The 27,126-nt window shown below is 40.0% G+C and overlaps 2 protein-coding genes across 3 annotated transcripts in view; one reads left to right on the top strand and one right to left on the bottom strand.

The window, feature by feature from the left end:
* Nucleotides 1-346: 346 nt before the first annotated feature.
* abhd10b (abhydrolase domain containing 10, depalmitoylase b) overlaps nucleotides 347-27,126 on the bottom strand; it is a 78,092-nt gene continuing 51,312 nt past the window's right edge. Inside the window, exons 1-5 of one of the 2 annotated variants that reach the window (XM_062020865.1) lie at nucleotides 13,548-13,678; nucleotides 12,923-13,109; nucleotides 10,159-10,270; nucleotides 4,918-5,055; nucleotides 347-1,253 (exon numbers count right to left, since the gene is read on the bottom strand). In XM_062020865.1, the coding sequence (XP_061876849.1) occupies nucleotides 912-1,253; nucleotides 4,918-5,055; nucleotides 10,159-10,270; nucleotides 12,923-13,109; nucleotides 13,548-13,641 (873 nt within the window). In that variant the 5' untranslated portion in view covers nucleotides 13,642-13,678 and the 3' untranslated portion in view covers nucleotides 347-911. Of the gene's footprint in view, nucleotides 1,254-4,917; nucleotides 5,056-10,158; nucleotides 10,271-12,922; nucleotides 13,110-13,547; nucleotides 13,679-27,126 lie in introns of those variants that run through there. The other variant, XM_062020866.1, reaches the window with a different exon arrangement.
* On the top strand, nucleotides 18,653-25,896 carry ythdf3 (YTH N6-methyladenosine RNA binding protein F3). Its single transcript, XM_062020864.1, has 4 exons — nucleotides 18,653-19,085; nucleotides 19,683-19,707; nucleotides 19,861-19,940; nucleotides 24,227-25,896. The coding sequence occupies exons 1-4, from the start codon at nucleotides 19,062-19,064 to the stop codon at nucleotides 25,739-25,741; spliced, it is 1,644 nt and encodes a 547-aa protein (XP_061876848.1). The 5' UTR covers nucleotides 18,653-19,061; the 3' UTR covers nucleotides 25,742-25,896.

Here is a 27,126-nt window from a genome sequence, read left to right as displayed (position 1 = left end):
CTGTCATTGCAGAAAAAAATAATAAATTAAATGTTATGAATTATTGACTTATTCAAGGCTCCAATTCACATCAAATGTTCCACTTTAAAAAGGATTTTGAAGAAAACGTTGCATTTTTTGAGTTTTTGACAAAAAGGGCATAAAACATAAAAAAGAAACAACAAAACACTTTTGACAGATAGACCCGAAGGTAATCTGGAGATTTAAGCGTTGAATAAAAACATTTGAAAAATGAACATGACTTATTTTTCAAGTTTCAGCATCTTTGAAAGGAGACCTAAAGGTTGAAAAAATATATATATATAATTTAGGGCTATATAAATAAACATTGATTGATTGATTGATATACTGTATATATGTATTGTGTATTTTCCAGTGTGCGGCCAAGTTTGGACTCCCGCGTATGAGAGCATGAAATAGATGTCCTTTTAATGAGTGACGACAGGCTGCATATGTCAAGCACAAGTTAAAGGTCAGGGCCGCAGTTTCAGCACTTGTTTTCGCCCCATTGAGCAGTAGTCGGCCGTGCTCAATTCGGCGTGAACAATCCGCAACTCGGGCGATAAAGAATGTCAAGCTGGTATCCTCCGTCATGCGCCTTTACTTACCTGCTGCGGCTGAAAACAAGCATGCTTATCTAGAAAAGACACAGCTGCACTTAGAGAGTGCAGAGGATTTATTGGGCCCACACGGGTGAAATTAGGTTTTAAAAAAGGCACGGGAAGGCTATGGTATTAAAAAGGAGGGGAGAGGAAGCAGCAATGAGTGACAACACAACATTGGGAACCCGAAGGAGCTCCCTTTTCGTGACAGTGGAAATAAAAGGAAGCATGACCAATAAAAGGTGTTTTTGGCAAAGCAACGTGCGCGGTGTTCGCTAGTTTTAAACAGTCCTCTCCCCCAGTACCTGGTCACACCATGGTGGTCAGCTTGTCTATGAGGTCGTCCAGCGTGTAAACCATCAGCTTGATGTCGTCCTTCTCCGACATGCGGTGCTGGCCTTGGCGCCGCAGGATGACGTCCACGTCGGGACTGAGGATGCGCTCCGCCACCTGCATGGAGATGTGCCACGGCACGTCCTCGTCCTTCAGCCCGTGGATGAGGCGCACGGGGCATGTGATGGGGATGGGGCTGTGGAGCACGCAGTGGTTCTCCGCCTCGCGAAGGAAGTCCATGCTGAACTTGTAGATGCCGTCCTCCGAGTGTTTGGTGGGCACCGTCCACTCGCCAGTCTCCTCGAACTCCTTCCGCGTCTGCAGAGGACAACAACAATCAGGTCTACGTCACCTTTTTAACTCAAAAGAACACATTTTGATATTTTTCATTTTCAAAACCAATACAATATATTTATGTTTTTTTTTTACCTTGAGGGCTCCCCTCAAGTTTGATACTGGGGACCCGGCACGGTCTCAGTCATAAAAATGTTGAAAAAAGTTCAATTATTAGTTTTTTAAATAAATATTATTATTACTTAAGACTCAACTTAAGGTCTACCTGTCGATATATACCGTATTTTCCGGACCATTGGGCGCACCGGATTATAAGGCGCACTGCCGATGAATTGTCTATTTTTGATTTTTTTTTCATATATTAGGCGCACCGGATTATAGGGCGCATTAAAAGGAGTCATATTATTATTTTTTTCTAAATTGAAAACAATATTTACCGTATTTTTCGGAGTATAAGTCGCTCCGGAGTATAAGTCGCACCGGCCAAAAATGCATAATAAAGAAGGAAAAAAACATATAAGTCGCACTGGAGTATAAATCGCATTTTTTGGGGAAATTTATTTGATAAAACCCAACACCCAGAATAGACATTTGAAAGGCAATTTAAAATAAATAAAGAATAGTGAACAACAGGCTGAATAAGTGTACGTTATATGAGGCATAAATAACCAACTGAGAACGTGCCCGGTATGTTAACGCAACATATTATGGTAAGAGTCATTCAAATAACTATAACATATAGAACATGCTATACGTTTACCAAACAATCTGTCACTCCTAATCGCTAAATCCCATGAAATCTTATACGTCTAGTCTCTTACGTGAATGAGCTAAATAATATTATTTGATATTTTACGGTAACGTGTTAATAATTTCACACAAGTCGCTCCTGAGTATAAGTCGCACCCCCGGCCAAACTATAAAAAAACCTGCAACTTATAGTCCGAAAAATATGGTATGCAGATCCCAAATACAGATCAGCAGGTACCAGAAGGTAAGAAAAGTTGCTTTTGCATAATATTGCTAAACAAAACGCCAGATAATGTCTTACCTTATACACACACCATAATAATACTTGTATGTTTAATCCTTCAAGCGGTGTGGCTTCATATCTTACCAAAGTCCTACTAAAACATTTTGATGGATTTTTGAGCGCCGTGTGTAATGTTCTATGTTTTCAATGGAACATTTAAAATGTTGGTGTTGTTTACTTGAGACATATTGCCATCATAGTGCAGTCTACACATATCTCTTATGTTTGACTGCCATCTACTGGTCACACTTATCATTACACCATGTACCAAATAAAATAGCTCAACCAAACTTATTCCGTACATTAGGCGCACTGTCGAGTTTTGAGAAAAAAAAAGGATTTTAAGTACGCCTTATAGTCCGGAAAATACAGTATTAAAAAATGTTTTTTTGTAATGTTTAATGGCTTATTTGTCAAAGAAAACATTGCTTTTCTTTGTCAAAAACAGAAAAAAATTCAAAGTGGAATATTTGATGCTCACGAGAACATTTGATAATAGAAGCCTTAAATAGGTCAATACTCCATAACGCAATCGATTTTAAATACTTATTTTTTTTAGCAATGACAGTGTGGGAAAACAACAACACTAAAATTCTTGGGGATCCAAAAGGGCGCCCCCACACCCATATAAATGATAAATGATAATAAATGATAAATGGGTTATACTTGTATAGCGCTTTTCTACCTTCAAGGTACTCAAAGCGCTTTGACAGTATTTCCACATTCATCCATTCACACACACAATCACACACTGATGGCGGGAGCTGCCATGCAAGGCGCTAACCAGCCGCCATCAGGAGCAAGGGTGACGTGTCTTGCCCAAGGACACAACGGACGTGACTAGGATGGTAGAAGGTGGGGATTGAACCCCAGTAACCAGCAACCCTCCGATTGCTGGCACGGCCACTCTACCAACTTCGCCACGCCGCCCCCATATAAGTGTTAAAGAGCAACACATTTTTCTCTTTCAAAGCCTAAATCTTTTGATCAAATTCAGATCTGTCAAATACAAGTTTTTATTTATTTATTTCCTTTTATTTATTTAGTGTTTGTTTGATTTATGCCCTTTTTGTCAAAGAACAATGTGTTTCTTATATGGCACAAACACAAAATTTGTAATATTTTCCCCCAAAAAATATTGCAAAGGACAATATTGTGTTGTTGAAGCAAGACAGTTTGAAAAAAAAAATGTTGTGTAAGCCCTTACGACATTTTAGCAAAAATAAGTTTTGGCAAAATATGAATGTTCTGCCATTTTCAGGTCTTGTCGGTACTACCAAAAAAGTTTTGGGACGTCTCCCACAACTCCAGGACCAGTATTGTTCGGTTGAAGCAAGACAGTTTTATGATTTTTTTTAGGTAAGGGTCCCCCCTTACATAATTTTAGCTAAAATAACTTTTGGAAAAATATAAATTTTCTGGCATTTTCGGGGTTTTGCAGTACTCCCAAAGAGGTTTTGGGACGTCTCCCACAACTCCAGGACCAGTATTGTTCTGTTGAAGCAAGACAGTTTTATTTTGTTATGTTTTTTTTGGGTAAGGGTCCCCCTTACAACATTTTAGCGAAAAAAAAGTTTTGGAAAAATATACATTGTTTGCTAGTAATTGGAGCCTTGAATAGGTCAATAATTCATAACACCACTGATTTCGATTCATTAGAATTTTTTGAGCAATGACAGTTTTAAAGAAAAAAACAGCTTGCATGGCAGCTCTGTGTTATTGAATCCCTGAAATAGTTTCTTTACGTCACTCAACTGCAGAGAGTACCAGCAGTGTTTTCTTTTCTGGCATGTCCTCCTGCTGAGATGCAACAATTCTTCACAGCCTATGAATGCTAACCAAAATCAGGGGGTATTGTAACGGTCCCAACTAGGGATGTCCGATAATGGCTTTTTGTCGATATCCGATATTGTCCAACTCTTTAATTACCGATACCGATATCAACCGATACCGATATCAACCGATACCGATATCAACCGATACCGATATATACAGTCGTGGAGATAACACATTATTATGCCTAATTTGGACAACCAGGTATGGAGAAGATAAGGTCCTTTTTTTTTAAATTAATAAAATAAAATAAGATAAATAAATTAAAAACTTTTTCTTGAATAAAAAAGAAAGTAAAACAATATAAAACAGTTACATAGAAACTAGTAATTAATGAAAATGAGTACAATTAACTGTTAAAGGTTAGTACTATTAGTGGACCAGCAGCACGCACAATCATGCGTGCTTACGGACTGTATCCCTGCAGACTGTATTGATATATATTGATATATAATGTATGAACCAGAATATTAATAACAGAAAGAAACAACCCTTTTGTGTGAATGAGTGGGGGAGGGAGGTTTTTTGGGTTGGTGCACTAATTGTAAGTGTATCTCGTGTTTTTTATGTTGATTTAATTTAAAAAAAAATAATAATAATTTTAAAAAACCGATACAGACAATAAAAAAAACGATACAGATAATTTCCGATATTACATTTTAAAGCATTTATCGGCCGATATAATCGGACATCTCTAGTCCCAACTGTACCACCTGCTGGAAACACGGCTACACTACAGGTAACTGCCATTAATCGAGGCGGGGCATCTCCTGGAGCAGAGGCCGCTATTTCAGTACAAGTGGTACGGAGAAGTGCTCTCACCTCGAGGGGGAGAGATTTGAACGACGTGACAATGTGGTCAGCGGCGGTGGAAATGCCCACCAGGGCGGCGGTCTTCTCCGGCCTTGCAATGGCTACCAGCAGCATGAGCCAGCCTCCGATGCTGGAGCCCACAAGTATCTAGAAGTAAACAAAACGGTTTAGTATACATGTGTCAGTGACATCACAGCTAGCGGGGGTAAAGCCGTTTATAGAGAGTATGGACACCTCCGCCTCAGAGCTAGTCCCAAACATGACGCCCTGAGGGGCATTTTGACCAATCAGAGAGAGTTTGGCCAGAAAATCTCTTAAATAATGGGTCAAAAGCCCCTCACGTGACTATAGGGCACCATGTTTGGGACCAACTCTGAAACAGTGTTGTCCATACAATCTCTTTACACGGCTCTGGGCATTGTGGTGTCATAGTGACACCTTGTGGCCAACTTGTGAAATTAACAAATATAAAATAACTGAAGAGATATCTGCAAAAATAAGATATTTCTACAGCAAGCATCATGACAAAATCAATAGAATGACTTGTATTTCCATCGATTTATATAGGAAAGTAGTTGTTAGCAATAATAATTGAAGAGGTTCTAGTGCAGGGGTGTCCAAACCTTTTCCATTGAGGGCCGCACGCTGGAAAATCAAAGAATGCGGGACAATTTTGATATGAGATTTTTTTTTACCTCCCTTAAAAGGGTCTCAGTCAAAAAAATATTTTTAATAACTCATAATACTCCTATATACAGGGCTCGAATTAAGCCACGACCGCCCTCAACATTTGCCGTGATGCCCTAAAAAATTGACCAATATAGGCGGCAAGAACATGCCGTGGCCGCCCTTAACTTTTTACTTGTTAATGGATGAGGGATGTAACGGTCAACGGTATCATGATAATTCCCGATAAAATTCCAGATGGTTAGTAACATCGTCTAATTTTTTATTTACCGAAAAACCGTCATATATTAATGCATTTTAGGCAACACGAAGTGAGGCGCATGCGCACCAGCATCGTTTGGCTTGATAATCATGGCGGACTAACGACACAAGTTTGCTCCGAAGATTCCCCCTCTGAGTAAACGGAGCCAAGCGTTTGGTTTAACGTCATTTTCCCTCGCTTCCCGCCATGCGTTTAAGAGCGCACTGCTGTGTTTAGATGGAGACAGGTGTGGACAATATTGGAGACAGACACATTTGTCCCCACACTAAACGTATACAACGAAGGAAAAAACTAATTGATGTTGCTTTTATTTTCTCAATACTGCGTCCTTCAGTTAATGAGGTGAGGAAACATGCAGCAGGTGTCGTGAACGTTGTCACAAGTTGTTTATAAAGTCTTCAGTTTGTTTACTGGGATGTTCACTTGTCCTTTATTTAACTGCAAACGGTATCAGTGTTCAAATAACATCAATACTAGCTAAAATGTTTTGTCATCTCATCAAACTGAACACTGACTGTGAAGATTGTGTATTCGGTGTGCGAGGTTTCACTCTTTATTTTTGTTGGCCAAACTGTTGTACTGATAGGAGGTGTTGGAGAAGAACAAAGCTTGTTTTTAGACTTCATCTTCATTAGCCAAATTGGTTTGTGTTTTATTTTGATATCAAAAAGTAAACACCAGGGTTTTTTTTTTACATTGCTTGTGTTTTTTTCATGTCACAAAGGTATTACTTCAAGAACCATTCATGTGCCATAGCATTTTGTTAATGTATTATTGTGTATGGTTAATTCCTATATGACATATTTCTGCTCAAACTCATAACAGTTCTGCCCCGATACATCATCTACATGTACATATAAATGTACATAACTTAAATAAATAAATAGATAATAAAAAAACCTCCCTCTATCAAAATGTAAAAATAGAGATAAAGGCATCATGTAATGACAAAAAGTTGACAAGTTGATATTAATGAATACAAAAACAAATATTTGTCTTTAGATATATGGATAACGTTTATCTATAGCCTTTTAATTAGATATTACAAATGACATGATGGTATTACGTTTACACCCCAACACTGCTTTACCTAACAATCAGTAATCATGATTTCAATATTGATAACAATAACCTTAATTATAACGATTATGTCTCAAAAGAAAATTAAGTTTGCCTTGGTGCCCTAAAATATGAGCCCTCCTTTAAGGCAACACTTGCCTTGACCATAAAAACTTAAATTTCAAGGCCTGTATATATATAGATTTTTGAAAATTTGTTTTACTTTCAACTCTTAAAGGCCTACTGAAATGAATTTTTTTTATTTAAACGGGGATAGCAGATCTATTCTATGTGTCATACTTGATCATTTCGCGATATTGCCATATTTTTGCTGAAAGGATTTAGTATAGAACAACGACGATAAAGATTGCAACTTTTGGTATCTGATAAAAAAAAGGCTTGCCCCTACCGGAAGTAGCGTGACGTAGTCAATTGAACATATATGCAAAGTTCCCTATTGTTTACAATGATGGCCGCATGAAGTGAGAGAGATTCGGACCGAGAAAGCGACAATTTCCCCATTAATTTGAGCGAGGATGAAAGATTTGTGGATGAGTAAAGTGCAAGTGAAGGACTAGTGGGGAGTTGAAGCTATTCAGATAGGGAAGATGCTGTGAGAGCCGGGGGTGACCTGATATTCAGCTGGGAATGACTACAACAGTAAATAAACACAAGACATATATATACTCTATTAGCCACAACACAACCAGGCTTATATTTAATATGCCACAAATGAATCCTGCATAAAAACACCTACGTGTTTGTTATGATAGCTCCTAGCTCCTCTGCTAGCTCCTAGCTTCATAGAACACGCCAATACAATTCAAACACCTGATCAACACACACAATCACTCAGCCCAAAAGACCGTTTACCTAACCCAAGGTTCATAAAGCTTATATATTTTTAAAAAGTTACGTACGTGACGCGCACATACGGTCAAGCTATCAAATGTTTAGCAGCCAAGGCTGCATACTCACGGTACCTGATATTCAGCTGGGAATGACTACAACAGTAAATAAACACAAGACATATATATACTCTATTAGCCACAACACAACCAGGCTTATATTTAATATGACACAAATTAATCCTGCATAAAAACACCTAAGTCTTTGTTATGCTAACTCCTAGCTCCTATGCTAGCTCCTAGCTCCATAGAACACGCCAATACAATTCAAACACCTGATCAACACACACAATCACTCAGCCCAAAAGACCGTTCACCTAACCCAAGGTTCATAAAGCTTATATATTTTAAAAAAGTTACGTATATACACAAAAAAAAGTTGCGCACATACGGTCAAGCGATCAAATGTTTAGAAGCCAAAGCTGCATACTCACAGTAGCACGTCTGCGTCTTTGTCATCCAAATCAAAGTAATCCTGGTAAGAGTCTGTGTTGTCCCAGTTCTCTACAGGCGTCTGTGTATCGAAGTCAAAAGTCCTCCTGGTTAGAGTCTCTGTTATCCGAGTTCTTCCATCTTGACTGCATCTTTCGGGAATGTAAACAAAGAAGCGCCGGCTGTGTACTGTTGTTGCTGACTTCGTTCGAAAAATACGTCCATTTCGCACCGACAACTTTCTTCTTTGCTTGCTCAGCTTCTTTCTCCATAATGCAATGAACATGATTGCAACAGATTCACGAACACAGATGTCCAGAATACTGTGGAATTATGAAATGAAAACAGAGCTTTTTCGTATTGGCTTCAATGTGGAAGGCATACCCGTGTTCCCCGGGCTACGTCACGCGCATACGTCATCCTCAGAGGCGTTTCGAACCGGAAGTTTAGCGGCAAATTTAAAATGTCACTTTATAAGTTAACCCGGCCGTATTGGCATGTGTTATAATGTTAAGATTTCATCATTGATATATAAACTATCAGACTGCGTGGTCGGTAGTAGTGGGTTTCAGTAGGCCTTTAAATCTCTAATTCAACTTCAGATTTATCCGCCGATTGGAAGTTGTTTTTAAAAAAAATTGTTTTATGCCCTTTTTGTCACAAAAAAAAACAACGAAATTTTACTTACATTTATTTAATATTTAGAATGCATAAAAAAAACATCCGTCATGTCTCTCATAATGATTATGGACGATAAGCAAAATACCAAAAAGTGCAGTACCTCTTTAAAGCTTAAATGTCAACATCAAGTCTATCTGTCAATATCACGTTTTTTATTGTTTTTTTCCAATATTTTATGCTCTTTTTGTAAAAAACAAACAAACCCTGCTTTTTTAATGGCAAAAACCCATGCAATATTTTCCCCAAAAAAATATTTAAAAGTGGAATATTTGATGTGAAGTAACCGGAGCCTTGAATAGGTCAATAATTCATAACAAAATAGATTTTGATTCATTATTTTTGAGCAATGACAAAAAATCGCTCTTGAGATCTTGGGGATTAAAAGTGTTAAAAATAAGTCAAAAAAGGAAATTTTTAAAAAAAATTTTTTTTTTTTAACAAAGATCTCTAGACCAACTTCAGATCCATCCATCCATCCATTAAGTTAATATGTTTAATGTTTAATTTTGTTTGTTTTATGCCTTTTTTTTTAAATCTGGCAAACACACAAAATATGCAATAGTTTCCCCAAAAAAATATTTTAAAGTGCAATATTTGATGTGAAGTAATTTGAGCCTTGAATAGGTCAATGATTCATAAAGACATTGTTTTGATTCATTATCATTTTTAGAGCAATGACAGGTTAAAAGAATCAGCCTTAATGTCTCGGGGATCTGAAAAATTAATAAAAAAAGGACATGTTTTTGTTTGCAATACTTAAATCTTTAGATCAACTTCAGATCTATCTGTCCATTATAAGTTATTCATATTTGTAAAAAAAAATTAGTTTTATGTTTTTTTGCATTTTTATATGGCAAAAATACAAAATATTCAATATTTTCCGCAAAAAAATATTTCAAAGTGGAATAATTGATTTGAAGTAATTGGAGCCTTGAATAGATCAATAATAATTTTCTATACAATATTACTTTTAGAATGTGCCTCGGGCCATTAAAACATTTGCGACAGCCCGCACTTTGGACACCTGAGGTCTGGTGCATTCACAAATACCATAAAAGTAAATCTGCAAAACAGATTTATTTCAAACATGGTGCTGATGGTTATATATTATCATATTTTTAATCATGGCGGTGACAGCACTCTAAACCAGTATCTTCATTGTATGTGAAATTAGCCGACTTTGATGACCTCTGACCTGTTTAGGAAGCATTCATTTTTTACCTGCGGGCCTTCTGTTAATTCATCCAACACATAAAGGACGTCTTTTTTCCAGGTACCGATAGTTCCTTCTTTTAGGACTCCCTCCGAGGCGCCGTGTCCCGTGTAGTCGAACCTGTGGAAGCGTTCAGTAGCAAATGTCACTGTTGAATATTTTGGTGGAGCACGTGCAATGCCGGAGGGGGGGGGCACGAGTGACCCCGGGGAATATGCTTTATCAGTATCATGCTTCATAAAGCTGCGCACTACAAAACCTGCTCATTCGACCCTTTACCACCGCAGGAACTTTTTCCGGAACTTTCCCACTTCCCCTGGTAAATATATCTCCCCCTGCGTTTCCACCAAAAACTACTTAGGTAAACTTAGTTCTTCAGGAACTTTTCAGCGGTGGGCTGTGGTGTGGAACGCTGATTGGTTGAACACAGTTGGGGGTGTTCCTAAAAGGTATTTCCAAACACACGACCGCCATCAGAATATGCGCGGCAACTTGTTTATTTCTTATTTCTTGTGTATTTCTATGACAACAAACTTGACAACGGAGAGAAAGAAGAACGAAGGGAACTTTGGACTTGCAGGAACTTTTGTGGAGCATCTTTGTGCTGAAGCACGTTGATCAGTGGAACTAACTTGCAGGGTTTTTACTCAGCCATAGTCTTTGCCTGCCTGCAAAATGTATTTCGTATCTGAGTTTGAAACATTTTGTATTATTTGCACAGCTATGTTATTTATTTTACGTCGAAAGAATATTTTTCTATTTTATGTATGAATTATTTGTTTTTCTATTTTATTTATTTTATGTAATTCTGTGCTACTTAAACAGTTTATTTTCTGTGATGTTAATAATATAAATATTGACTAACCGGGTTAATAAAAGTGCCACTGACTGTTTACAATACAGTTGTCATTTGCTTCAATTTCAGTGAATTTCGCTCAAAAATTAATATATTTATATGTATATTTTCACTGGAAAATATATCGAGATACACATCGAATATCGAGTTTAAGTAAAAATATATGGAGTTTTACTTTTTCGTCCATATCGCCCAGCCTACCGTCTCCACATTGTTTTAGTTCAGAACATGGCAGTTGAGTGTTGGGGATGAATGAGCGATAACGGACACATTATTTTCCCAAACAAATGTTTCTTCTCCTCACAATGACAATATTTCACTCACATTTATGTCAATTTCCCTGACATTATTCTGCGTTTAACAGTGGATTCTGTTTTATAGGCCAATTATGTGACTCTGTCCACGGTTACGTGAATGTACACAGAAATCATATTCCTTACTTCTTTTTTTGATTAGCAAATTATTATCGGCTCCAAATATCGGTTATCCGCCTCCTTGACTACTAATTAGTTAAGTTAAAGTTAAAGTACCAATGATTGTCACACACACACTAGGTGTGGTGAAATTTGTACTCTGCATTTGACCCATCCCCTTGTTCACCCCCTGGGAGGTGAGGGAAGCAGTGGGCAGCAGCGGTGCCGCGCCCGGGAATCATTTTTGGTGATTTAACCCCCAATTCCAACTCTTGATGCTGAGTGCCAAGCAGTGAGGTAATGGGTCCCATTTTTATAGTCTTTGGTATGACTCGGCCGGGGTTTGAACTCACAACCTACCGATCTCAGGGCGGACACTCTAACAACTAGGCCACTGAGTAGGTGTAATATCCATCCCATCCATTTTCTACTGCTTATCCCTTTTTGTGGTCGCGGGGGTTGCTGGAGCCTATCTCAGTTGCAATCGGGCGGAAGGCGGGGTACACCCTGGACAAGTCACCACCTCATCGCAGGGCCAACACAGATAGACAGACAACATTCACACACTAGGGCCAATTTAGTGTTGCCAATCAACCTATCCCCAGGTGCATGTCTTTGGAGGCGGTAGTAAGCCACGCAGTCACGGGGAGAACATGCAAACTCCACACAGAAAGATCCCGAGCGCAGGATCGAACCCAAGACCTTCGTATTGTGAGGCAGAGTAATAATCGGAATCAAACCTAAAAAAACGTACCGTATTTTTCGGATTACAAGTCGCAGTTTTTTTCATAGTTCGGGTGCGAATTATGTGTGAAATTATTAACACATTACCGTAAAATATCAAATATTATTTAGCTCATTCACATAAGAGACTAGATGTATAAGATTTCATGGGATTTAGCGATTAGGAGTGACAGATTGTTTGGTAAACGTATAGCATGTTCTATATGTTATAGTTATTTGAATGACTGTTACCATAATATGTTACGCTAACATACCAGGCACGTTCTCAGTTGGTTATTTATGCCTCATATACCGTACACTTATTCAGCCTGTTGTTCACTATTCTTTATTTATTTTAAATTGCCTTTCAAATGTCTATTCTTGGTGTTGGGTTTTATCAAATAAATTTCCCCCAAAAATGCGACTTATACTCCAGTGCGACTTATATGTTTTTTTCCTTCTTTATTATGCATTTTCGGCCGGTGCGTCTCATACTCCGGAGCGACTTATACTCCAAAAAATATGGTATTTGTCGATCTCTAGGTTAAAGGTTGCAAACAGCCCCTTTAAATGACCGAATGTAAACAAACTAAATAAAGAAAGTGTCAGTGTGTAAAAGGTATGGGAAGAATCGGGAGGAGATATTGAGAAAGTTGCTTCAATGTACTCCTTTTTGGACTTGTAAAATTGTGTAAATGTTATCATGACATTTTGTCCAAAACAAACGAACAATCAAACAAACCGTACGTCTCCCAAGTGTGAGTTTATTATTTGTCTTACCTGAGGCACGAGTGTCCAAGAGACATACAGAACTCCTCCAGGGACTCGGCCTTCTGCCCATTCATGTTGGACCCATAACCTGGCAGGAAGATCACACCTGGACTCTTGCCCTTCACCCTTCTGTAGGCCAGCTTGGGAAGGTCTGGCCTGGAAGCATACTGGACTGTGGACTTGTGTCTCCTGTCTCCTAGTGGGGACACAGTGTTAGCTTGTCATCAAAATGTCTGGAACAACAAGACTGAATGCGATGTACCATTTTAGGTCGTAGTGGACTGGAATATGTGTACTAGCCTGGTTAATACGGCCTTGTTATGTATGTGCAGCACAATGTCACGACAATTGACACACTTGACGGCCCAACTTTTAAAGGGACAGTAACCTATTACTTTACAAACACCACAGGCCTAAACCCCACAATTTTATCAGTGCTAATTACACCAATATGGTAGTTATTGTTCGGAATTAGTAACTGGACAACGTAAAAGCGTCATTTCTTGTCCAATATTCTTAGAACGACGCAGTCCTTCAAAGCCACACCCCCCTCGTGGACGTTTAAAAATGTCTTCCCCGTTGGACACAAATCGTGTTTTAAAAAGCTCAATCTGTTATTAAGAGGCGAGCAAACCTTTATGATGCGCTGAGGACAAAGGAGCAAGGCGTCCATGACTCAAAATCTGTGCGAGTCCGCTCCGACAAGACCTCAGAGCCACGGCCGCCATGTTGGAGCGGGAGCCACCGAGGAAATATCGCGAGAAGAGAAAGTCTCGTTTTTTTGGGGTTTTTTTTTTTGTCATAAAAAAATACAATCATGCGTGCTTACGGACTGTATCCCTGCAGACTGTATTGATCTATATTGATATATAATGTAGGAACCAGAATATTAATAACAGAAAGAAACAACCCTTTTGTGCGAATGAGTGTGAATGAGTGTAAATGGGGGAGGGAGTTTTTTTTGGGTTGGTGCACTAATTGTAAGTGTATCTTGTGTTTTTTATGTTGATTTAATAAAAAATAAAAATAAAATATATATATTTTTTCATTTCTTGTGCGGCCCGGTACCAATCGATCCAATCTTAACCTGGGTTCGATCGAACCCTAGGGGTTCGGTGAGTCGGCCTCAGGGGTTAGGCGGAGCCTCCGCTGTGGAGGTCAAGACACACCCGACTCATCGTGTAAATAAAAACTTCTCCCTGTCTGCGTATTATGGATACCCCCAAACAATGTTCCCTCTAATTTTCCATCTGTGTGAGCAAACGCAAAAACTTCTTGAGCATTCAGTGGAGCACATGTGAGCAACGTCAGACCTGCAGCACACCTGTCCCAAAGCTGACTAAATAACAAGTTCAATGTTTTATTATATTGAATACCCCATCGGACCATCGGACCCTCCATGCGTGGCGCTCCAGACTATAATTGATAGCTGTGGTCTTACACAAATAATAAATGAACCCACGCATCGCAACGGTAATACGATAGATCTAGTGCTTGTCAGGGGTGTCACCACCTCTAAAGTTACGATACTCCTGTACACTAAAGTAATGTCCGATCATTACCTTATAAAATTCAAAGTTCTGACTCATTGTCAACAAACTAATAATAATAATAATAACTACTATAGCAGCCGCAACATTAATGCTGCCACAACGACGACTCTTACTGACCTACTGCCTCCGGTAATGGCACCATTCCCAAATTATGTGGGCTCTATTGCCCAGAAATTATCATGTAGAAAGCTGGAACGCAAATGGCGTCCAACTAAACTTGAGGTTTTCCATCAAGCATGGAGTGATAGTTTAATAACTTATAAACGCATGCTTACCTCAGCTAAAGCTAAATATTACTCAAATCTCATCCACCTCAACAAAAATGATCCTAAATTTCTGTTTAGTACAGTAGCATCGCTAACCCAACAAGGGACTCCTCCCAGTAGCTCCACCCACTCAGCAGATGACTTTATGAATTTCTTTAATAAGAAAATTGAAGTCATTAGAAAAGAGATTAAAGACAATGCATCTCAGCTACAACTGGGTTCTATTAACACAGATACGACTGTATATACGACGGATACCGCCCTCCAAAATAGTTTCTCTCTCTTTGATGAAATAACATTGGAGGAATTGTCAAAATGTGTAAATGGGACAAAACAAACAACATGTTTACTTGACCCAATTCCTGGGAAACTTATCAAGGAGCTTTTTGTATTATTAGGTCCATCAGTGTTAAATATTATAAACTTATCACTTTCCTCTGGCACTGTTCCCCTAGCATTCAAAAAAGCGGTTATTCATCCTCTACTCAAAAGACCTAACCTCGATCCTGATCTCCTGGTAAACTACCGGCCGGTGTCCCACCTTCCGTTTATCTCGAATATCCTCGAAAAAATTGTAGCACAGCAGCTAAATGAACACTTAGCGTCTAACAATCTCTGTGAACCTTTTCAGTCTGGTTTCAGGGCAAATCACTCTACGGAGACAGCCCTCGCAAAAATGACTAATGATCTATTGCTAACGATGGATTCTGATGCTTCATCTGTGTTGCTGCTTCTTGATCTTAGCGCCGCTTTCGATACTGTTGATCATAATATTTTATTAGAGCGTATCAAAACGCGTATTGGGATGACAGACTTAGCCTTGTCTTGGTTTAACTCTTATCTTACTGACAGGATGCAGTGTGTCTCCCATAACAATGTGACCTCGGACTATGTTAAGGTAACGTGCGGAGTTCCCCAGGGTTCGGTTCTTGGCCCTGCACTCTTTAGTATTTACATGCTGCCGCTAGGTGACATCATACGCAAATACGGTGTTAGCTTTCACTGTTATGCTGATGACACTCAACTCTACATGCCCCTAAAGCTGACCAACACGCTGGATTGTATTCAGCTGGAGGCGTGTCTTAATGAAATTAAACAATGGATGTCCGCTAACTTTTTGCAACTCAGCGCTCAGAAAACGGAAATGCTGATTATCGGTCCTGCTCAACACCGACATCTATTTAATAATACCACCTTAACATTTGACAACCAAACAATTAAACAAGGCGACTCGGTAAATAATCTGGGTATTATCTTCGACCCAACTCTCTCGTTTGAGTCGCACATTAAGAGTGTTACTAAAACGGCCTTCTTTCATCTCCGTAATATCGCTAAATTTCGTCCCATTTTGTCCACAAGCGATGCTGAGATCATTATCCATGCGTTCGTTACATCTCGTCTCGATTACTGTAACGTTTTATTTTCGGGCCTCCCTATGTCTAGCATTAAAAGATTACAGATGGTACAAAATGCGGCTGCTAGACTTTTGACAAAAACAAGAAAGTTTGATCATATTACGCCTATACTGGCTCACTTGCACTGGCTTCCTGTGCACCTAAGATGCGACTTTAAGGTTTTACTACTTACGTATAAAATACTACACGGTCAAGCTCCTGCCTATCTTGACGATTGTATTGTACCATATGTCCCGGCAAGAAATCTGCGTTCAAATAACTCCGGCTTATTAGTGATTCCCAGAGCCCAAAAAAAGTCTGCGGGCTATAGAGCGTTTTCTATTCGGGCTCCAATACTATGGAATGCCCTCCCGGTAAAAGTTAGAGATGCTACCTCAGTAGAAGCATTTAAGTCTCATCTTAAAACTCATTTGTATACTCTAGCCTTTAAATAGACTCCCTTTTTAGACCAGTTGATCTGCCGTTTCTTTTCTTTTCTTTTCTACTCTGCTCCCAACCCGGGGTGGACCGCTAGCCTGTCCATCAGATGGGGACATCTCTACGCTGCTGACCCGTCTCCACTCGGGATGGTTCCTGCTGGCCCCACTATGGACTGGACTTTCGCTGATGTGTTGGACTTTTACAATATTGTCAGACCCACTCGACATCCATTGCTTTCGGTCTCCCCTAGAGGGAGGGGGGGGTTACCCACATATGCGGTCCTCTCCAAGGTTTCTCATAGTCATTCACATTGACGTCCCACTGGGGTGAGTTTTCCTTGCCCGTATGTGGGCTCCGTACCGAGGATGTCGTTGTGGCTTGTACAGCCCTTTGAGACACTTGTGATTTAGGGCTATATAAATAAACATTGATTGATTGATTGATTATTGTAATCAAATGACAGCAGTCATTTCCTTGAGATTATTTTCTAATATAAGTGTTTTGGCCCACTTACACTGACTATAACATATTGTTTTTCATGAGCTGTGTACTAGTATTATATGTCTGGGTGGGGGGGTCCTACTTTGGAAATAATGTGTACCCCTTTCACATTTCGCATTTAGTTCCCACTAAAACATTCACATGTTGCACAATGAGATGTAAACATGGGATCATGCGTACATTCCTGTAACTTTCTGTTTGTAAAATATACCTTTATTAGTATTTCTTTAATATAATAACATCATTTTATGATTACGGTTAGGGTTCGGTGAATGCGCATATGAAACTGGTGGGGTTCGGTACCTCCAACAAGGTTAAGAACCACTGCTTTAGATAGTACTTTACTGATTCCTTCAGGAGAGTTCCTCAGGAAAATTAAAATATAAAGTTAGCATGTTAGTATTAGCATACTTTTAAGATGGCGCAATGATTCTTAGTAGAGATGCCGATAAATGCTTTAAAATGTAATATCGGAAATTATCGGTATTGTTTTTTTTATTATCGTATCGGTTTTTATTTTTTGTATTTTTTTAAAAATTATTGAATCAACATAAAAAACACAAGATACACTTACAATTAGTACACCAACCCAAAAAACCTCCCTCCCCCATTTACACTCAGTCACACAAAAGGGTTGTTTCTTTCTGTTATTAATATTCTGGTTCCTACATTATATATCAATATATATCAAAACAGTCTGCAAGGGATACAGTCCGTAAGCACACATGATTGTGCGTGCTGCTGGTCCACTAATAGTACTAAAATTTAGAATAGAATAGAATAGAATAGAAAGTACTTTATTGATCCCTGGGGGAAATTCAGCACCACAGTTCGCTCACAATAGACAAGAATAATAATAAATAATATAATATATATAATATATTATATATATAATATATAAATAATATAAATATATTCTACATATACTACATATACTCTAAATTTAAGTGCAGTCAAGAAGGAACATATGCATTATACTATTATATTTAACAGTTAATTTTACTCATTTTCATTAATTACTAGTTTCTATGAAACTGTTTTTATATTGTTTTACTTTTTTTTTTAATTCAAGAAAATGTTTTTAATTTATTTATCTTATTTTATTTGATTAATTTAAAAAAAAGACCTTATCTTCACCATACCTGGTTGTCCAAATTAGGCATAATAATGTGTTAATTCCACGACTGTATATATATAGCGGTATCGGTTGATATCGGTATTGGTTGATATCGTTATCGGTTGATGTCGGTATCGGTAATTAAAGAGTTGGACAATATCGGAATATATTTATTTACTATTATTAATAGTAAATAAATATAATTTTAGTGACGTGATGGTAAATTTCCACTTTTTTTTGTTATTTATGCCAAAAAAGAAAATTAGCAAAAATGTCAGCATACAAAATCGATGATTATTAGGTTTAAGCGAATATAATTTGCAAAAATGCTAGCAAAAAAAATAAAAATAGTTTTACTGAAGTGGCGGTAAATGTCCACTTGTTTGTTATTTAACCACATTCGAGTTTGAAAAGTGTGTCAAAAAAGGAGGCCAAAGATAACATAAATAATATTAGATATTAAAATGGCTGCGGTCATCCAGCGGGGGCCGGGTGTGTGTGTGGCCGTCATGTGAGGTGTCAGAGTGGAACAGGACTCACAGCGTCACTGGCGGAAGGTCACCGGGCGGAGGAACCGAGCGGAAGCGGGACTCGAAGCCTGTCCGCCATTGTGGAACATGGCACGGCATATTCCCGTAAAACCCTCGTCACTTTCCCGCTGACTCGCTCGCCCACATCCCCTCCGCAGGCGACATTCGGAGAAAAGAGGCCATTGTTTTTGCCTACGAAAAAAAAAGGCGTCGTCGTGTGTTTTCCGCGAACCGTCGCGCGCGGAGGGATCTAGCCGGAGCGCAGCGGCTGAGAGCAGCGCGCGATACCGAGGGAGAGGACGCCGCGCTCGGACAGCGTGCTGAGCAGCCCCCCGCTTCCTGGAGGATGTCTGCCACCACCGTGGAGCAGGTTAGTTAGTGCCACGTTAGCTTAGCATGACGGGGGGGTAAACAGCGGGCCGCTCGCTGGTTGGGAAAGTTTGGCCGACAGCAGTTTGATCCTGGTGGGGATGTCACATCAAACCAGCTTTGATAAGCCACAGCGGCTTGCATTCTGGACGCAGGCCGAGCCCAGTGCACTATACGCCGGGCGGACGCGGTCGGCGTTGCGGCACCTTTTTTTATTTATTTATTTATTTTTTAAAAATCCTATAAACCTTTATTTGTAATATAAATCGAGAAATAATAATAATCAAAACAAGTACAGGAATAGTACAAAAACGGTAGAAAACAGCACAAGGGGGTTGTAAACTCAATGAAGTAACTAAAATAGAATGCAAAATATATATATGTAACTAAATGTAAAGCCATTGGCTCACACACGTTCTGTAAATAATCCAAATTTGGAACACAGCATCATAGTTTTCACAGCTTTTTGGACGATGCGGCACCTTTACCGGCTGACATCCGGTCAATAAGCGCATGCAAGCTGCAGCTTATTGCCAATGTTTACCCACAAGACCATGCAATATGTGCTAATGTCAGTATCCATTCTCCTATTTTGCAGAGACCTAAAGGACAGGGAAATAAAGGTAAGCTATTAACATGTAGCTCAGGTTCTCTCCTGCCACACAGCACCTTTTTTCCCAGCCTCCACTCCTGCATGCATATTGGCACATATGAAATATTTATGTTTGTATTACTCCACCTGCCATGATTTAACGTTCTGTGTTCTTTCCACCCAGTGCAAAACGGATCAATGCATCAGAAGGATGGAGTGAATGATGATGACTTTGAGCCTTACATAAGCAGCCAGACAAATCAGGTAATACGCTTCATGACAACGCACAACTTGCTGCATGTTTTCTACAGTCTGTCCCGGCAAGGATGGGCGATATCGCTTAAAACAGTGTCTTTCAACCACTGTGCCGCGGCACACTAGTGTGCCGTGTGATATTGCCTGGTGTGCCGTGGGAAATTAAGCAACTTCACTTAACTGGTCGAAAAAATATTTTTTGCAAATCAATAATTAACATCTGCAAATAATTTGCCGTTGCTCAGTGTCTGTGCTGTGTAGAGCTCGGCGGGGTAACCATGTAATACTCCATACCAGTAGGTGGCAACAGGTAGTTAATTGCTTTGTAAAAGTCGGAACGTGTCGGGGGAGACGAGGATGGTTTGTTGTGATCCCAATATGCAGACCACGGCGGGAGACAGCGTGCAGGTAAAGAGGTATGTAATGCTTGAACTAAAAATGAACAAAAGTGAAAGGAAAAGGCAATGAAGCATGGGGATGGCTATGCAAAACGAAAGTAAAACTGAACTGGCTACAAAGTAAACAAAAACAGAATGCTGGAGGACAGCAAAGACTTACAGCGTGGGGAGCAGAGACGACGTCCACAAAGTACATCCGTACATGACATGACAATCAACAATGTCCCGACAAAGAAAGATAGCGTCCGCACAACTTGGATAGTCTTGCTTGCTAACACAAAGCGGGTGCGGGCAATAGCACTCAAAGGAAGGCGTGAAGCTGCTACAGGAAAACACCAACAAAACAGGAAGGGCCACCAAAATAACAGCGCAAGACAAGAACTAAAGCAAAAACACCAACAAACTCAAAATAAGGCTCTGGTGGAGTTTCATTTTTAACGTTTTGTGCTCGTGGTGTGCCTCCGTATTTTTTTTCTGAAAAAAAATGTGCCTTGCCTCAAAAAAGGTTGAAAAACACTGCCTTAAATATATATTGCAGCCTCCTGTGATAACAATGTATTATTTATAAAGGTTAAAAATGCTGATACTTCAAGATCATTGAAAGATTCAATTTTTGTTGAGACAAAAACACAGTATGGTGATTAAACAATATCAATTAAATATTCAAAATATTTCCTACTTATGGGTCTGATTTTATTTAATTTTTTGCACTTAAAGCCCACCTGTGTCTGGGGACTTATTTCCTTATTTTTAAACAATAAAAAACACATGATGTTAAACTAATCACTGTGGTATACTTCCCTATTGTTACTGTTTATATGTGCATCAATCCACCCTCCTGTGTTTATATTTAAGAGCTCTAGCTTAGCGGTTAGCGTGGCGTGTGGGGAAAAAAAAGATTTTTGAATCGCAATTCTTACTTGTAACGATTCTTTATCTATTAAAAAAAAATCAAGAATCAATTTAACAAAAAATTAAATGTAAAAATCTGTCCTGTCCAGCCACTCAGGCAAATCACATTGATGTAGATCAGGGGTGTCCACGTCAAATGTGGCCCGCCAACGCCTTCAATTTGGCCCGCAAAACATCATCAGTTAAACAAGGAAAATCTGCAGGGAGATTGCATTCATTTTAAAAGACTTAATTTTAATGCTGCCAGTTCGTTGCCATCTAGTGGACAATGCGAGTAATTAAGTTCAATTGGCGACTTGTCCAGGGTGTACCCCGCCTTCCGCCCGAATGCAGCTGAGATAGGCTCCAGCACCCCCCGTGACCCCAAAAGGGACAAGCGGTAGAAAATGGATGGGTGGATGTGCTCCGAGTAAACCAATGCACAGCATTTACTTGTATGACACAAATGCAAACAACCTTCCATAGTCATGGTGCAAAAAAACCCCACAAAATCACACAACAACTTGCTCACTGAATTTTGTGGATATTATAAAAAACATCCATGCACCATGAAAACAATTCTAAAATTCTAAAGTTTGGAGACCCCTGATGTAGATGATCATATCTACTGTACAGATTTACTTTAGAAAAGAGAAGTATTGGATACTTCTCCAGTTTTCTCTTAAGTAATATAGAAATTTATCAGAGCTGTTATTTTTATTGTTTTATGAAGGAATGTTGTTAATCCTAAAACTGGCACCCGATGTTATTAAAAAAACTATAGATTTTGAATCAAAAATAGATTCTGAATCGAATAGTTACCCACAAGAATCAAATTGAATCCTGGTGCCCAAAGATTCACATCCCTAGCGTGGCACAGTGGTTCTTTTTTTACCTTAATGACCAACATTAAAATACAGTAGCATAGTAGGCCTAAATATTCAAGTATATTGAATATTTTTGGCCACTGTAACATACACACAGTTTGAACAGTAACACTTTGTTTAAATATTTTATCAGGTGATTATTTGGCGAACCGCTACCACAGTTTGAGAATCACTCGTGTAGCATGTTTGGCCATTCCTTGTCCTCCAGTGATCGATACTTATAAGAAACAGTTTATTTGCAAAAAATATTACCATGTTAACATTAAAATACTTTCAAGATGGCATCAAGAATCAAAATCAATATACTTTTGCATAAATGGAAGCATGCTAACATTTGCATGTTAACTTTAAAGTAGAGAGCATTCTTCTAAGATAGTGCCAATTATCGTAATCTGTAGTTTGAACATTTCAATGAATAAAATGAGCAAAGATGCTATCTTAAAACATTAGCATGCTAACATTAACGTGCTATAACATAAAACAAGGTAACATACTTATAAGATGGCGTCAAGTATGGAAAGCCATGATTTTTAGGTTTATGAGAAGAAAATTAGCACAAATATTACCATGTTAACTTCCAAGATGGCGCCAAGTCTAAAAAGTTATGATTTTTAAGTTGAAAGAAATACAATTTTCAAAAATGCTAGGAAAAATGTTAACCTGCTAACATAAAACAAATTAACATACTTCCAAGATGGCGCCATGTATGGAAAGTAGAGATGTCCGATAATATCGATAAATGCTTTAAAATGTAATATCGGAAATTATCTATCATTTTTTTATTATCGGTATCGGGTTTTTTAAAATTTATTTTTATTTTTTAAAATTAAATCAACATAAAAAACACTGACAATTAGTACACCAACCCAAAAAACCTCCTTCCCCCATTTACACTCATTCACTCTCATTCACACAAAAGGGTTGTTTCTTTCTGTTGTTAATATTCTGGTTCCTACATTATATATCAATATACACTACCGTTCAAAAGTTTGGGGTCACATTGAAATGTCCTTATTTTTGAAGGAAAAGCACTGTACTTTTCAATGAAGATAACTTTAAACTAGTCTTAACTTTAAAGAAATACACTTTATACATTGCTAATGTGGTAAATGACTATTCTAGCCGCAAATGTCTGGTTTTTGGTGCAATATCTACATAGGTGTATAGAGGCCCATTTCCAGCAACTATCACTCCAGTGTTCTAATGTTACAATGTGTTTGCTCATTGGCTCATTGATGATTAGAAAACCCTTGTGCAATCATATTCACACATCTGAAAACAGTTTAGCTCGTTACAGAAGCTACAAAACTGACCTTCCTTTGAGCAGATTGAGTTTCTGGAGCATCACATTTGTGGGGTCAATTAAACGCTCAAAATGGCCAGAAAAAGAGAACTTTCATCTGAACCTCGACAGTCTATTCTTGTTCTTAGAAATGAAGGCTATTCCACAAAATTGTTTGGGTGACCCCAAACTTTTGAACAGTAGTGTATATCAATACAGTCTGCAAGGGATACAGTCCGTAAGCACGCATGATTGTGCGTGCTGCTGGTCCACTAATAGTACTAACCTTTAACAGTTAATTTTACTCATTTTCATTAAGTACTAGTTTCTATGTAACTGTTTTTATATTGTTTTACTTTCTTTTTTTATTCAAGAAAATGTTTTTAATTTATTTATCTTATTTTATTTTATAATTTTTTTAAAAAAAGGACCTTATCTTCACCATACCTGGTTGTCCAAATTAGGCATAATAATGTGTTAATTCCACGACTGTATATATCGGTATCAGTAATTAACAGTTGGACAATATCGGATATCGGCAAAAAGCCATTATCGGACATCCCTAATGGAAAGCCATGATTAATAGACTTACCAGGGTGTGGCCCTCCTACCGCCCGAATGCAGCTGAGATAGGCTCCAGCACCCCCCGCGACCCCAAAAGGGACAAGCGGTAGAAAATTGATGGATGGATACGAATAAAATGAGCAAAAGTGTTAGCATGTCAACGTTAGCCTACTTCTAAGATGGCGCCAAGTAAAGAAGAAAAAGGCTGTTATTTGCATGATATTTGTAAAGACATGACAAATGTGCTAAGTGATGTTTGTCTTGACCCCACAGAGTACCAACTACCCACCCATGTCCGACCCCTACATGCCCAGCTACTACACCCCGTCTATAGGCTTCCCTTACTCCCTGGGGGAGGCTGCCTGGTCCACGGCAGGGGACGCGGCCACCATGCCCTACCTCGCCACCTACGGACAGATGAGCAACGGCGAGCCGCACTTCATCCCCGACGGCGTCTACAACCAGCCCGGCGCGCTGGGGAGCACCCCGCCCTTCCTCGGCCAGCACGGCTTCAACTTCTTCCCGGGCAACGCGGACTTCTCCACCTGGGGCACCAGCGTGTCCCAGGGCCAGTCCACGCAGAGCTCGGTCTACAGCAACAGCTACGGCTACGCGCCCAGCTCGCTGGGCCGGGCCATCGCCGACGGGCAGGCGGGCTTCGGCGGCGACGGCCAGCTCGGCAAGGGGCCGGTGCCGAGCGGCGTGGAGCAGGGGATGGCGGGCCTGAAACTAGGCGCCGACGTGGCCGTCACGAAGACGGTGGGCTCGCCTCTGGGTATGAGCAGCGTGGCCGTCAATAACCTTCCGCCTTCAGCCATCAAGCCCTCCTCCTGGGCCGCCGTCGCCAAGAAGCCGGCCAAGCCGTCAATCAAGACCAAGCCCAAGGCCAACATGGGGATGGCGTGCGGCGCCGTTCCACCGCCCCCCATAAAGCACAACCTGAACATTGGCACCTGGGACGACAAAGGCTCTCTGAACAAACCTCCCTTGGCTCAGACGGTGATGCACACGCCGCCGCTCCTCGCTCCGCCCCCGGCCTTACTGCAGACCCCCTTGACCCAGCCCTTCCACCTCCAGTCCCTGCACCTCGCTGGACCCCCGCCTCCCAGCCGCTGGGTGGCGCCCAGGAACCGCGGCGACTGCTTTGGACCGGGCGCGCCCCCGAGCGCGCTGCCGTGCTCCGGCGAGGCGCACCCGGCGCTGGAGAAGCTGCGCGCCCTCAACAACTACAACCCCAGGGAGTTCGACTGGAGCTTGAAAAACGGCCGCGTCTTCATCATCAAGAGCTACTCGGAGGACGACATCCACCGCTCCATCAAGTACTCCATCTGGTGCAGCACGGAGCACGGCAACAAGCGGCTGGACGCCGCCTACCGCTCGCTGGGCGGCAAGGGGCCGCTCTACCTGCTCTTCAGCGTCAACGGCAGCGGGCACTTCTGCGGCGTGGCCGAGATGCGCTCGCCGGTGGACTACGAGGCCCACACCGGCGTCTGGTCGCAGGACAAGTGGAAGGGCAAGTTCGAGGTGAGGTGGGCCTTTGTCAAGGACGTGCCCAACAACCAGCTGCGGCACGTCCGGCTGGAGAACAACGACAACAAGCCTGTCACCAACTCGCGCGACACGCAGGAAGTGCCGCTGGAGAAGGCCAAGCAGGTGCTGAAGATCATCGCCGCCTACAAGCACAGCACCTCCATCTTTGACGACTTTGCACATTACGAGCGGCGCCAGGAGGAGGAGGAGGCCCTGAGGAAGGTGAGGTGGACGCACAAGCCGCTAGGGCTGCCCTAGATCCTCCACTCGTGGGCCCGCTCCCTCCGACAAATAGCGCAATTTCTTCGCCACGCTCTTCAACGTTCGCCGTGCACTTCCTGTGCTCGACGTGGCGCCGTTTTGTAACCGGGAAGGAACGTGAATAAAAATGTGTAACAGTCAAGTTACCATGAACTGTTTTTTTTCTCTATCACTTCCTGTTTCTCAGCCTATCACACTCCTTTACATTGAGGGCCACATCGCACTTGTGTTGGACCCCTGAGGGCCGCGCCTCATGCATTGGAGTACATTTTTTAACGTACAATGTAAAAACATCACTCTAGATTTTACAGTAAAAAAACTGCCGGCTCAGTCGCAAGAATTTTATTGTAAAATTCACGTTTTTTTTAGCATATTACTGTAAATGGAAAAACAGTACTGCTGTTTTTTTACAGTAAAAACTGTCAGCCTAGTTGCCCAATTTTTTTTATTTTTGTTTATCACTGTAAATAGAAAACTTTTTTTTAAGAAAAAAAACTAGATTTTACAGTGTTACTGTAAATGGGAAAACAGTACCGCTGTTTTTCTTACAGTAAAAACTGTCAGCTCAGTTGCCCAATGTTTGATGTTTGTTACTGTAAATAAAAAGTTTTTTACTGTAAAAATCTGCCAACTGAGCTGACAGTATTTACTGTTACTCAGGTGGCAGCAATTTTTACTGTAAATAAAAAGTTTTTTACTGTAAAAATCTGCCAACTGAGCTGACAGTATTTACTGTTACTCAGGTGGCAGCAATTTTCTCTGAAATTGACTTTTTTTTGTTACTGTAAATAGAAGACTGCTTTTTTTACGGTAAAATTCTGCCAACTGAACTGACAGTTTTTTACTGTAAAGACAACTGTAGATTTTACGGTGCATTACTGTAAATGGCAAAATGGTCCCACAGTTGTTTTTTACAGTTTGACCCCTGAGGGACGCTCCTTATGCATTTGATTAATAGATACCATTTTTTACATATAATTTGAAAACAAATCGGTAGATTTTACGGTAAAAAAACTGTCGCAAAAATGTTTTTGTAAAATTGAAGGTTTTTTTTGCATATTACTGTAAATGGAAAAACAGTACCGCTGGTTTTTTACAGTAAAAACTGTCAGTTGCCCAATTTTTTTATTTTTGTTTATCACTGTAGATAGAAAACTGTTTTTTACTGTAAGAAAAAAACTAGATTTTACAGTATATTACTGTAAATGGGAAAACAGTACCGCTGTTTTTTACAGTAAAAACAGTCAGCTCAGTTGTCCAATTTTTGATTTTTGTTACTGTAAATAAAAAGTTTTTTACCGTAAAAATCTGCCAATTTAGCTGACAGTTTTTTACTGTAAAAACAACTGTAGATTTTACGGTGTATTACTGTAAATGGCAAA

This window comes from Entelurus aequoreus, linkage group LG15 (assembly GCF_033978785.1).
Source record: "Entelurus aequoreus isolate RoL-2023_Sb linkage group LG15, RoL_Eaeq_v1.1, whole genome shotgun sequence".
NCBI classification, from domain to species: domain Eukaryota; kingdom Metazoa; phylum Chordata; class Actinopteri; order Syngnathiformes; family Syngnathidae; genus Entelurus; species Entelurus aequoreus.
Note: the sequence above shows the minus strand (reverse complement) of the source record. Positions and strands in the feature narration are given on the sequence as shown.